This window comes from Diabrotica undecimpunctata, chromosome 9, assembly GCF_040954645.1.
Source record: "Diabrotica undecimpunctata isolate CICGRU chromosome 9, icDiaUnde3, whole genome shotgun sequence".
Classification (NCBI taxonomy): domain Eukaryota; kingdom Metazoa; phylum Arthropoda; class Insecta; order Coleoptera; family Chrysomelidae; genus Diabrotica; species Diabrotica undecimpunctata.
Window position 1 is genome coordinate 133,185,840 of NC_092811.1, and position 13,861 is coordinate 133,199,700.

The 13,861-nt window shown below is 34.9% G+C and overlaps 1 protein-coding gene across 1 annotated transcript in view; it reads left to right on the forward strand.

Annotated features, from left to right (window-relative positions):
* Positions 1–13,641, forward strand: part of LOC140451335 (uncharacterized) — a 50,799-nt gene extending 37,158 nt beyond the window's left edge. Inside the window, exons 11-18 of the mRNA XM_072545081.1 lie at positions 1,414–1,538; positions 3,305–3,465; positions 3,931–4,116; positions 4,253–4,404; positions 10,893–11,018; positions 11,268–11,585; positions 13,175–13,264; positions 13,460–13,641. Of these exons, the coding sequence (XP_072401182.1) occupies positions 1,414–1,538; positions 3,305–3,465; positions 3,931–4,116; positions 4,253–4,404; positions 10,893–11,018; positions 11,268–11,585; positions 13,175–13,264; positions 13,460–13,522 (1,221 nt within the window). The 3' untranslated portion in view covers positions 13,523–13,641. The remainder of the gene's footprint in view (positions 1–1,413; positions 1,539–3,304; positions 3,466–3,930; positions 4,117–4,252; positions 4,405–10,892; positions 11,019–11,267; positions 11,586–13,174; positions 13,265–13,459) is intronic.
* Positions 13,642–13,861: the final 220 nt, after the last annotated feature.

Below are 13,861 nucleotides of genomic sequence, written 5' to 3' on the forward strand. Positions count from 1 at the left end.
TCCAATAACTATTGTTGTTTCGTATTTCTTTGTTACTTTTAGCATTTCTTCTATTTGATGGTAGAATTCTTTAATTTTCTGCTTATATGTGCCAGCTCTTCAAGACATCTTCATTACTAAGCACCCTAGGTAAAATCTACGAGAGGATCCTTGAGGAGAGACTCGTGGAATTCCTAGAAGCTTACTTTGTCATTCCAAAGTATTAATTTGGATTCTGGGCTAAACATTCCATACAAAATGCATTGATTGTTTATCACACCCTCTGGCTCCAAAAAAAGGAGCACCCCTTCCTTGAAGAGGTAGAAGCCTAAACAAGGACAAAACATTGTTTGATTTAAGGCATCTTCAAGAGCAACTACCAAATTATTTGAAAAAGAAGATGTTCGACCAATGTGTGCTTCGAGTCATGACTTACGGTGCCGGAAAACTTTCCTTAAACCAGTCTATAGCAAACAAACTCAGAGTCACCCAAAGACGAATAGAACGCTCGCTACTTGGATTCACTTTCAGAGACAGTCCATACAGAAAAGGATGACAGACGTCACAGATGTCCTACAGCGTATAGCATGGTTAAAGTCAAATTGGTCGGGCCATATAGGTAGGGGTAAATGGCTGCAGGAAGCTCAAGATCGATAGAACTGGAAGAAATTAGGGGAGGCCTATATTTAACTTTGGACGCAAAAGGTCGGGATAACGATGCACCTGTAGTAGGACCATAAACTTGGATTATATTTATATTTACAGGTTTGGCATTCAGCTGTGTTAAAATTACTCTTTTTAATATTGGTATAAAGTTAATGAGATACTTACTAATATGCTGTTTCATAATTTTTGATACTCCATTTCGATGCATATAATCTTGGTACCCAGAAAAATGAACAAATTATCCGTTTGCTTTAAAATTACCTGTATTTGACCATCTTAGCTCTTGGCTCACTCCTATGATAGTAATATTTAGTTTGTCCTTTTCGGAGAGTACATTTCTCATTTATCGGCTTCCTATAAAGTTAAAGTTACATTCCATGTAGCTATTCTATACGGGTTCTTCATTTTTATCTTATGTCTGGTGATGTTTTGTTCACAGGGATTTCGCCGGCTAGCGACCTGGGATGCCCTGTGGTTTAATTGTGTATTGCTTCCCTTGACGGATCATGAGTTCCGCAGCCCATGATCAGTAATAATATTCGTTTTACTAATCGATGCCATGATGACTTTACTTGGGAAAATATGGGCTGGTTTCCGTTGCCTTCCCCATCGCAGTGTTTTAGCCGTATCAAGTTGCCTAAAAATGTTCGTATTACACTATTCCAAAAAATTCCATCACGGTTAATAGATATAACGATATATATTTCCATAAATGAGGATTCTAGACACTGAATATAATTAATAATAGAAATTATAAATACTTTTTAGAACACAATGCAACTATTTAAATCTTTCGAACCATCATCATCACAGCTGTTGTTAAAGAGCAGTCTAAATTCCAATACTTTCGCTGAAACCATAAAATTTCCTATAAGACTAGCACAAATATTCAGGTAATTATTATTATTATAAATAGGAATATTATATATATATTTAATATTTTTCGTAATAAATTTGTACAAAATATGTACCATAATAACCAGACAAGTTTTATTGAAATCCTGTAAAGTTTGTTTAGTTTGTTTGTTTGGTTGTTTGTTGTTCATTTTTTTATATATTCGTGGTTCGTGTGTTTGTTTTGTTTGTTTGTTGTTCTTTTTTGTTTTATTTTTTATTTGTTTTTTTGTTGTTTCTTTCTTTATATATTTGTGGCTTGTGTGTTTGTTTTGTTTGTTTATTTATTTATTTGTTTGATTAATTGTTTGTTTGTTTGTTTCTTACATTGTTTGTTTGTTTTTTGTGTGTTTGTTTTCTGATTTTTGTTTGTCTGTTTATTACACGTTTCTTTATATATTTGTAGTTCGTGTATTTATTTTGTTTGTTTGTTTGTTGTTTTTTGTTTATTTATTTGTTTGTTAAAATGTTTGTTTGTTTGTTGTTGGTTTGTATGTTATACAGTGCCAAAAAGGAAACTAGGTGAAGCGATGGAGAACCTTCTTCTTTCTTTGAGCACCGTGCCAAAGTTTTAGGCGTGGGTAGCTTCCATGACGATTTGCCGATATCGTTCTCGATCTTGCGCGGCATGTAATAATTCATCTGCTGATAAGCCAGTCCATTAACGAAGGTTTTCGAGCCATGAGTATTTCTTCCTACCAATTCCTCTTTTTCCGTCGATCTTTCTGTTGAGTATCAACTGCATTATCCTGTATCTGCTTCCTCTCATTATATACCCCAGATATTCGAGTTTTCTCTTTTTTATCATTTTTATTAAGTCGCCTTCACCTTAACCTACTCTGTTCAAGACTTCTCTATTTGAAATGTGTTGAACCCATGATATTCTGAGCATAATACGATATAATCACATCTCGAAGGCTTCTAATTTGTTCATCATATTAACCTTCATAATCCAGGTTTTACATCCATACAGTAATACAGGATACACATAACATTTTAGGAAGTTAATTCTCAGCTGTAAGTTCAGCTGAGAATTGTTCAGAATAGATCTAAGTTTCATAAATGCTCCTCTTGCAATTTCTATACGAGTTTTAATTTCTTCATCCGGATTTAGTGTCTCGTTTATCCAACATTCTAGGTATTTAAAATGGTTAACTTTTGTTATCGGTTCATTATTGACAATTATATAGCGCCGAGGTCTTGTTTACTAACCACAAGTGACTTTGTCTTTGTTTTATTTATGCTTAGTTCGTTATTAGAGCATTCCCTAGTGACTCCATCTATAAGAAATTGAAGATCTTCGATACTTTCAGCCATGATCGCGGTGTCATCTGCATATCTGATGTTGTTAAGAGTTTCTCCCCCGATTCGAACTCCACATTGCCCTTCCAAGGCTTCGTTAAAAATTGTTTCTGAGTAAACGTTAAACAAAGTTGGGGACAACACACAACCCTGTCTAACACCTCTTTGAATACAAATTTTGTCTGTTTCTTTGCCGTCTACCAGAATAGAAGCTTCTTGATTCCAATATAGATGTTGTAAAAGTCTCAGATCTTTATCATCTATTCCAATCGTTTCTAGATATTTTGTTATTATTTATCCCTATGGAAAATCTAGAAAGATATAATTTATATATTTTTTAGAATATTTCTTTAGAGAACTACCTTTAATAAGAAATTTCTTACTTTTAAGCTTCTAATACTAAGTATTTTATCAAATTTCACAAATTGTAGAATATACTAATAAATTGGTAATTTGTTTGCAGTTATTTCCCTATATACATCGGAAAACAAGGCGAACCGTTGAAATTTAAATGGCTATACTGGAGAATGGGTTATTCGTGTGTATCTTTCCTACTCTTCGTAACAGAATTCATTTTTGTCGTTGTTGAGGCATTTAAAAACAAACTAACAATAATAGACATAAGTAAGTGAAGTCACAATTTTATTTAAGGAATAAAATAGTCTATTATTAAATTATTTTAATATTTTCCTTGATTAGTTATTAAAGAAATTGTTAAAAAAGCAATTTAGCTAAGTTTGTATTAATAAAAGTGCTTCTTTAGGCCGTAAATTCATTCCCGAATAAAAATGTTGTCACAATGCAAAAAAATTGTTAAAAAATTCCTGTTTTCTACATAAACGTACTCAACTCAAGGTCCTTGTTAAAAACGTTGCATCCTCAAGTCCTAGATTAGTTCTAGAGTTAAAACAACTCTTCAGGTCTTATGCAAGGCAAAAAATTGTTAAAATATTCCTGATCCTTGCGTAAACCTACTCGAGTTGCTTTGTCATTCACCACACTTTAATCTCTTTGGATAATTTTTCATAGCTTTTAAACAATTGAGGTATCTTTGAAGATATTTTGTTTGTTCACCTATTTATTTTTCAGAAGTCGTCGTTTTTCACCTAGGTGCTGTTGTACAGTACATATTATTCTTTAAACTGACCTATTGTTGGCCTAGATTTATAAAAGAATGGAGTAAAGTGGAGTTACACATGAGGAACTACGAAATAATAGAAAATTTGAAGTTAAAGGTGGCCTGTTTGGCTAGTAGTATTATGTTTATTGCAGGAGGTAAGTAAGACAGTAAAACAATTGTATTTAGATTGTTTAAAAACGTTTTGTGTCTTTAAAACCACCATCAACGTTTTTATGTTTAAATACGTGACATCATTTTAAAAATATTTAATTTAACTTAACTTAATTTTAGTGGAACATGGTTTAGTCAACGCTTATAAGTTAAAAGATTGTTTTGACAAGGAACCAACGGCTCGGGAGGCTTTTCAGACTTTTTTTAGTTATGCTTATGAACATATTTTTCATGTTATAGGATATTCATTTTGGTTAGGAAGCCTTATACAAGTAAGTAAATAAAACTGTATTTAAATAATTGTAAATAAACCAAACAAAAGTGCTTCTGATGAGAAAAAAGCTCCTGGTGTCTTTGCGAGAGAATAGTAAGACTAATATGAGCTAAACAACAAAAAAAGTAAAGAAAATCTTAAGGGCGCAGAAAAGAAAGTATATGGATGATAAAGTCAAGTGTATTGAAGAAAATTACAGGAAAAATAAAATAAAAAATTTTTACAAAGAGGTAAAATACATTAAAACTGGGTATCAGAGAAGAACAATGAATGTAAAAGACAAGCAAGAAAACCTTTTAGTGGACGAAGACCAAATATGTGAAAGATGGAAAGAATATTTCGAAGAGATGCTAAATAACGGAGTGGCTACTGAAGAAAATTATAATCTTCCTAAACCTCAAATAGTAATAGAGGAAATACCAAAACCTACAAGAGAAGATATTGAAAATTGGAGAATAATGGAACAAGTCTATTATAATTCATATACACAAAAAGGGAGGTAGAACTGAATGCGCAAGCTATAGAGGATATCCTTGTTAGAGGTAATATATAAAGTGCTCGCCATACTAATTAAAAAACGATTAGAAATATATTTAAAGAAGAATCTAAGAGAATACCAGGGAGGATTTCGCAAGGGAAGATCAACAACCGATCAATTTTTTATGCTAAAGCAAACCCTGATCAATTGCTATGAATACATTTCAGTACAAGTACTTTTCATTGATTACAAAGCCGCCTACGATACAATAGACAGAAACAAATTAATAGAAACGTTAAAAGAATTCCAAGTGCCAGAAAAAATAATAAGATTGATAAAAATAACAATTAGACAATCCGTTTGTGCTGTAAAATGCAACGGTACAATCTAAGATGCCATCAATAATGCGAAGTGAAATAGAATATGCAGTTAGAACCACAAAGATGCATAAAGCAACAGGTCCAGATGAAATTAATATAGAAGCAATAAAACTACTAGACGAGGAGAATATCGAAATCTTGGTAAAGCTGTTCAATAGAATTTATGATACTGGTTACATTCCGCGAGAATGGCTGCAGTCATCCTTTGTGATGATCCCAAAAACAGCTTATGCCACAAAATGCAATGAACACCGCTTAATCAGTTTAATGAGTCACTTGCTGAAACTCTTCCTTAGAATATTACACTCAAGAATGTACAAGATACTAGAAGAACTTAGCGGGTCAACACAATTCGGTTTTAAGGGAGGACTAGGAACAAGAGAGGCAATTTTATGTTTGAACACTTTAATACAAAACTGTTTAGATCAACGAAAAGATGTCTACCTCACCTTCATCGACTACGAGAAGGCATTTGACAATGTTAAATATGATATCATGATGGAACTACTACATAGGGCCAACATTGACCAGAAGGAGATCAGAATTATTCAGAATCTATACTGGAACCAAATGGCAAAGGTGAGGATTGATCAAGACCAATATACGGATGAATTTGAAATCCGGAAAGGTGTCCGCCAAGGCTGCATACTCTCTCCGATGCTTTTTAATTTATATGTTGAAAATATATTTGCGGAAGCATTAGAAGACACGGAATTAGGCATTAAGGTGAACGGCATACCAATTAGCAACCTACGCTATGCGGACGATACAGTGATTATAACTGATAAATTGGAAGATCAGCAGTTATTACTTGATAGGGTGAATAGCATAGTTAAAAAATATGGCCTCAAAATCAACATTTTGAAAACGAAATATATGGTCATTAGCAGAAACCCTCCAGAAAACCCGATAATATGCATAGGTGACGATCGCATAAAACGCGTGAAAACTTTTAAATACCTTGGCACTACAATCAATGACCAATCGAATCCACAACAAGAGATAAAAACCCGAATACAAATGGCAAGACAAGCTTTTGTGAAATTCAGACCGCTCCTATGTAATCAAAACCTAAATTTCGAAATACGCTACAGAATGGTCAAGTGTTACATATGGTCCATCTTGCTTTATGGCATGGAAACGTGGACTTTGAAAAAAACATCTATCAACAAACTTGAAGCATTTGAAATGTGGTCATTAAGAAGAATGATGCGCATACCTTGGGTGGATAGAGTTCGAAACGATGACGTCCTTAACAGAGCCGGCGTGGAAAGAGAACTCTTTAAATTAATTAAAAAACGCAAGATTGGTTACCTTGGGCATATATTGAGAGGAGCAAAATATGAAATACCACAGTTAATCCTACAAGGGAAGATCGAAGGTAGGAGAGGAGCCGGCCGCAAACAATTATCCTGGTTAAGAAATATTAAAGAATGGACAGGAATACACAATACAGGCGAGCTGTGTCACGCCGCCAAGAACAGAATTCTAGTAATGAGATAGTCGCCTACGCACTTTGGTGTATGGCATGTTAAGAGGAAGAAGAAGAACAATCTAAGAAGAATTCTAAGCGAAAAAAGGTGTTCGTCAAGGAAACTCGTTATCTGCCTTGCTATTCAATATAGTTCTAGAAAAAATTGTAAAGGTTAGTGGGATAAACAGGTCTGGCACTATTTTATAGAAAGAGCACCAATGCTTAGCATACGCTGATGATGTGGTTTTCATTGCAAGAAATAGAAAAGAACTGGCAAGTATAGCAAAAGACTGATTCGGGAAAGCTCTAAAATGGGACTGAAAGTTAATATGAATAAATCCAAGTACATGGAAATCTCCAGCAAAGAAGGAATAAACACTAGGGGCTCCTTTAAATTGGAGGTGGAAGATGGATCAGCTGTAGAGTTCGAGAAGGTGGATGAATATATGTAGGTACTTAGGTACCCTCATTGATCAGGTACCCAATTGTATGTTAACCGTACAATAACAAAAGTAGTGAGAATGCAAGGTAATAGACTAGTCAAGAATATTGTTTGGAGAGTATCTGAGGGCAAAAAAAATGATAGGAAGACCAAGCAAGAAATGGAGAGATGTAGTGATGGAAGATGTGAGAGAGATGGAAATCAGAGATTGGAAACTGATAGTTAAGAACTGAAAACGATGGACATGATCCATCCAGCAATAGGCCTTAAAGAAGATGCTAGAAAAATAGATACAACAAACTGGCATCGGATAGGGCTAACTGGCGTAATAGCTGTGAAAGTTCGAGGATCTGTTATATAGGCTATAGCACCATTGATGATAATAATGAAAAAAAATTTGAACCAAAAAAAGAAACAGTGAAGATATCTTATAGGAAAAAGGTTGTAAGCTTAGAAGAAGAAATTATTGCAGAGTTTATAAAATACTTATTATATATATAACAAGCGAGTCTTCTACAGCTGGCGCCGCTTCTCGCATCTTAATTTCCAGCGTTTTCTGTCGAAGCAATCTTCAGTTGTTAAATCTCTGGCGGTCATTGCATCGTCGACATCGTCTCTCCAGGATCGTCTTGGTCTATCTCGTTTTCTTCTAGTTGGCGGAGTCCATTCTTCTATTTTTTTTGGCCATCTATTTTCAGGAATTCTCTGAAGGTGTCCATACCAGTTAAGTCTTTTGGCTTCGATTGTGTCTATTATGTCTAGATCGATTTCCATTTCTCTCCGAATATCTTCGTTTCTCACCCTATCAAGTCTAGTGAGCTGGCAACATCGTCTCCAGTAGTTCATTTCCATGGCCTTAATTTTTGATTTGTTTCTTTGGTTTATTTTCCAGAGTTCGGCGCCGTACAGCCCAATACTTTCTATTATTGTTTTATAGATTCTTCTTTTATTTTCTTTTGTTATTTTTTTATTCCATAATAGTCCGTGTAGCTGTCTGGTAGCTGATCTTGCTTGGCCAATCCTGGAGTGTATTTCTTCGCTACTTCCTGCTTTTGATGTTATTTGGACTCCCAAGTATTTGAAATTGTCTGTTGGTTTTATAGTTCCCATTTCGATTTGTAGGCTTTCTGGTTTTTCTCCTACAACTAAGTACTCACTTTTTTGTATATTAATTGTGAGGCCCCATTTGGTATACTCATCTTCCAGTTTTCTAAGCATGTAGCCTACATCACTCTCGTCTTCAGCTAGAATGGCTTGGTCGTCAGCGAAGTGTATCGTGTACAATCTATCATCTCCGATTGGGATGCCCATATTGCAGCACTTTTTTCTCCACACTGAGAGTGCCTCATTTAGATATATTTTGAAGAGTGTAGGTGCTATGCAGCAGCCTTGCTTTAGGCCCTTACTAATAGGAATTTCTCTAGTTAATCTATTTCCAGTTTTAATGTTTGCCGTCATATTTTTGTAGAGTTGTTGTACTGCTTGTATATTTTTTTTTGCTTATTCCTTGTTTTTCCATTGCTACCCAAAGCATTGAAAGTGGTACACTATCGTATGCCTTTGTCAGATCTATAAAGATTATATGAGTTGAAAGGTTGTGGGCTAATCTTTTCTCGATAACTTGCTTTAGAGAGAATATACTGTCCATACAGGATCTGCCTGTACGAAAGCCATTCTGTTCTTCAACATATGTCATCTCTTTTTCAATTTTGTTTTTTATTATTTTACCATACAGTCTTGAGAGTGAATTTATGACACTTAGACCCCTGTAGTTTGAACAATTCTTTCTATCTCCTTTTTTGTAGATGTTGTTAATATGTGCTTTTGTCCACTCCAGTGGTAAGTCGTGTCCATTATAGAATAAGGTGAAGACATACGCCAGTAATTCCCGTAATACTTGTGGGCTATGTTTTAATAATTCATTTGGTATACCTTGTGGTCTTCTTCTTGTTGTGTACTGCATTGGCGATGTCATTTGTCCACCACAATGGAGTATTCTTTTTGTTCTTTTGGATTGTGCTGAGCGCTTCGTAAGCTGCTTCATTGATTTTATTGATTATCTCTTTATTAGTATTCTGGGCTGAGGAGTAGATCAGGTTTGCCAATTTTTGGCTGAGTCGCAGCTTATATAAGAATGATGTCGAGTCGTTTTGCAGTGCATCAATATTGTATTTAGGTAGATTCGATTCCAGGGGTTTTGATTGAGCTAGTTGGTTGTCATTTTGATGTAGTAGCCGAGGTCGATACTGTAGGTAACATTTTGATCTTACCATATAGTGGTCAGTTCCGCACTTCGGTCCTCTTAATACTCTTATGTCTTTAACTTGTATGTGTGTTTCTTGTTTTGTGATGACATAATCTATAATTGACTTTGTGTTTCTCGTTGGTTGAACCCAGGTGTACTTATGTATGTTTTTATGTTGGTAGAATCCGTTTAGGATTTTCAGAGAGTGCTGTTTACAAAATTCGATTAAGTGTTCCCCATTTTCATTTGTTTTAGCGTCACCATATTTTCCTACGACTTTGTCATTTGTTTTTGTTCCTGTCCAAGCGTTAAAATCTCCCAACAACACAATTTCTTTGCGGCTATTTATATTTTCAATGAGTTCCGATAAGGTTTCGTAGAATATTTGTTTAGCTGCTTTTGATGCATTTTCTGACGGAGCATATATTCCAATAATCTCGAGGTCGTGCCCTTTCCACGTAATAGATACTCTAATAATTCTTTCATTGATCTGCTCCCAGCTTTTCAGGTTTCCTTTTAAGTCTTTTTTTTATCAATATTGATACTCCTGCTTGTGCTCTTTTGTCTTTCTCTACTCCACTATAAATATGTATAAAACCTCCTATGTCTTCACTACCTTGGCCTTTTTTCTTTGTTTCGGTAAGAACCGTGATATCTGATTTTATTTTCTTTACTTCTGCCATGACTTCGTCTGACTTGGTTCTCCACCCTTGGATTTTCCATGTATTTATATTCAAAGTCCTTGTTCGTTTGCTAGGTCGTCTTCGTTTTTTCCCGTTCGTATTCCGATGCTTAATTTTAGAATTTTTTGCAGTAAGTTTTTTCACTTGTGTAGAGGAGCAGGCCCTACGTCCCAACCCCCTACCAGGAGGACCAGGATTTTCTGTTAGGGTTTACTCCCTTAGTCAAGAGAAGAGTAGTAGAGTGTAGTAGACAGAATTATAGTGACCCGTCCGCCCTCGGATTACCCTAATAGCCACTCGGGGTCGGAAAAAACAAGAGTTAGCCAAGAGAGGCCGATAGGAAAGATTAAAGACATTTCACTCAAGACACATTGAAAAAGAGCAAAATGTGAAGGCCCCTATGATCCGCCAGGTGCGTTTCATAAGCGTATGAGTATTGTTACACTTTGTATTCCCGCTCATACCTCGGGGTGTCGACTACAGGCTGTATGGCTCGTCCAGCATGCCATAGCATGGAGGATAGGGTGCATGTCATTTTTACAATGTAGACCCCTAAACTCCATGGCCTGACAAAAAAAAAATAAAAATACTTATTTTAAGCAGGAATTACTAAAACAAAATAATATGATGATTTTGGATGCAAAAACAGCACGATAGATCTGTGAAATCTTTCTGTAGATCTGTAAAATCAAACATTTGTAACATATCTCTGATGGCTTTTTAAAGTTAAGTTTACATTTAAAATTGTTATTCCTATAAAATTTAAAGCTACCTACTTTTGTAGTTTCTAAATTTACAAAGGACGTTTTATTGGAGCTATACCGATGTTTTTGTGATGCTCATGGGTTTAGCATTGACCTATAGACTAAAACAGTTATCACAGAAAATAAAGGAGACCACAAAAGTTAGGGTAAGTTTAATAAAATGGTTAAAGTCTTAACACATCATCAAAAATTTCTTATTCTTTCTAGCCTATCCAGGGCCTATCTGAATAACAATTATTTTTCGATAGCTATATATTATTGATATAATTAACAAAAAAAGCTTTATTATTTTTTGTTAGTTTTTAATTTTATTCTTCAGTTATATTGTTAAAGATTTTATTTCTTGTAGATATCTTCGTGTTTGGGTGATTTATTCTTTGACTGATCTTTTTTAGGTGAACGACATGGTCGTTTGGAAAACTCTTAGAAAAGATTACATCCGCATTTCAGAGCTCTGTTTCATCGTGAACGAAAAACTGTCAGGAATTATAATAGTTTGTTTCTTAATGGACTTATACTTCGTTTTAATTCAATTATACGGTAGTTTGCGAAACATGGATAGCGTTATAGAAAAAGTATACTTCTTTTTGTCGTTTGGACTACTGCTCTTGAGGATATTTTGTATGTGTATATATGGAGGAGCAGTCTACGAGGAATGGAAAAATATTAAATTTCATTTGAGTACCGTCGGTACGTCTGCGTATAATGCGGAGGTAAGGACATCTAGTCATTAAAAGATTTATTATTAAAAATTATTTCCTTGATCTTTGTGAAATTGTGGTCTGTGAAATGCCATGAGTTTGTCCACTATCACAAACATATCTTGCATTTTGTCGATTGGGATTGGTTTCTGACCCAGTGGATTCAAATTTATCCACCACACTGTCACGGTCGGACTGGCCCGCCGGTGCGCCTCTTGCCTTTGTCAAAAAAAATTGGAACCTTTGCTCAAAGATGACGCAGCTACTATTCCCCTGAAAAAATTTTTTAAATTTCTTCCGATTTCGCCGTTTGATTGATTCATTGGTGCAAAGATCAGTTGAGGATACAACTCGTATCATCAACATCATCATCATCATCCAGCCTTCATTTATCACGTCCACTGCTACACATAGGCCTCCCTTAAACTCCTCCATGCTTTGGAAAGAATGGAGGAGTTTAAATTTCTGATTCTTTCCAAGAAAAACAACTCGTATCAGGTATCAGATAATCAAAGGTCAACGCACATGGCTCGAAAATGGCACCCAGGATTTCGTGTTATATTATAACACATGTCATACCTAAATTATTATAATAGCTTAGATTCGAAGTGCGGAGCCCTTTAGATCATCTTTAACAGCTATCGATTCCGCTATTTCTGACGTTTATCTTTAGTTCTATTCTTAGCTAATATTATTAGCTTTAAGGAAAACGCCAAGAGTTGTTGCCGAACATGGAATTAGTTCTTATCGAAGAGTTTCAAAAAAAGTCAAAGAACTAGCCAGAGTAGGAAGTAGAAGAACCTCGAATATATTGCTCGACAAAAATGGAAATATTATATTGGAGACAGAACAAAAACTACGACGATGGAAAGAGTACATCGAGGAATTATTTCATGACCAGAGAGAAGCTAGTTCATCTGTAGATGGCCAAACGGGAGATGTAGGCCCAGAGATAACCAAATCAGAGGTTAGTCAGGCAATAAACTCAATGAAAACCAATAAATCTGCTGGTCCAGATGAACTACAAAGCGAGCTATTAAAGTTGGTCAACGAGAAAAACCTAGTAGAACTGTTCAACGCTATGTATACTACGGGAATCATCCCTAGAGAAATATTGACATCAGCATTTGTGTGTTTGCCAAAGAAACTGAATGCTAAAGAGTGCAGTGACTGTCGAACCATAAGCTTAATGTCACATATCTTGAAAATTCTGTTGAAAATTATCCACACCAGAATTCACTCTAAACTGGAGCTGGATATTAGTGACACACAATATGGGTTCCGCAATGGTATGGGTACCAGAGAGGCACTATTCGCCTTCAACGTGCTACGCAGGTTTAGTAAATCGTCGTCTATACAAACAATTGCGTTCCTAAAATTTATCGTGAATCTAAATTCAGACCTGTATATTTCCAATCATCGCTATTACCGGTAATATGATTCAAGAATTAAATTGAATCATATTACTTAGGATATGCGATGGATTAAAGATCATTCACAGTGAAGTGAATTGCTGGTCTATTTGACGAACACAGATACATACGCATAATAGATAATGTGCATAAATGCCTATTTTTAATTACACAATCCATATGTTTCAGGTTGAAAGACTGATGACACATGTATCTACATGCGAACTGTCACTTTCTGGCAAAAATTTTTTTAGTATTTATCGAGGATTGATGTTGCAGGTAAAAAGAATCTTTTTTCTAACAAATAAAAGAAGATTGTCTTTAAGCTATTAGGTATAATTTTTTTAATTTCTGCTGTAATAATTGATGTTTTTAGTGTTACTTTTATATCTCAGAACAGTAGAGCGAACATCTGCACCTGAATAAGTCTTGAAATGGTAATTTGGACATTAATATTCTTGTTGATTTTTGCAGATGGCTGGAGCAATAGTAACCTACGAGTTGGTGCTGATACAGTTCTACAAAAAGAAGTCATAACTTAGATGCTTTTGTGAAAACTGTTGCAAATATTCACAACAAAGAAAAAAACATTCCATGATAAAATAGGTACCCATCGTGACAATTTTTAATGGATATTTTCTACCAAAATGTATATATGACACAAATAATAAACTATGATATTATTATAAGATGTATTATTACATTCTTATGACCAATTTTTAGTTTCCCAGGACGGAGTATTTTATCAATAGAGAAAAGCATTTATGCAAGCTGCTTAATTTGCATATTTTGATTATTAAAAAAAAATAAAACAGGAGTCGGTACTACTGTTAGTGTTACTGTGGTAGACTAGTGCAATATGTTAACACTTCAATC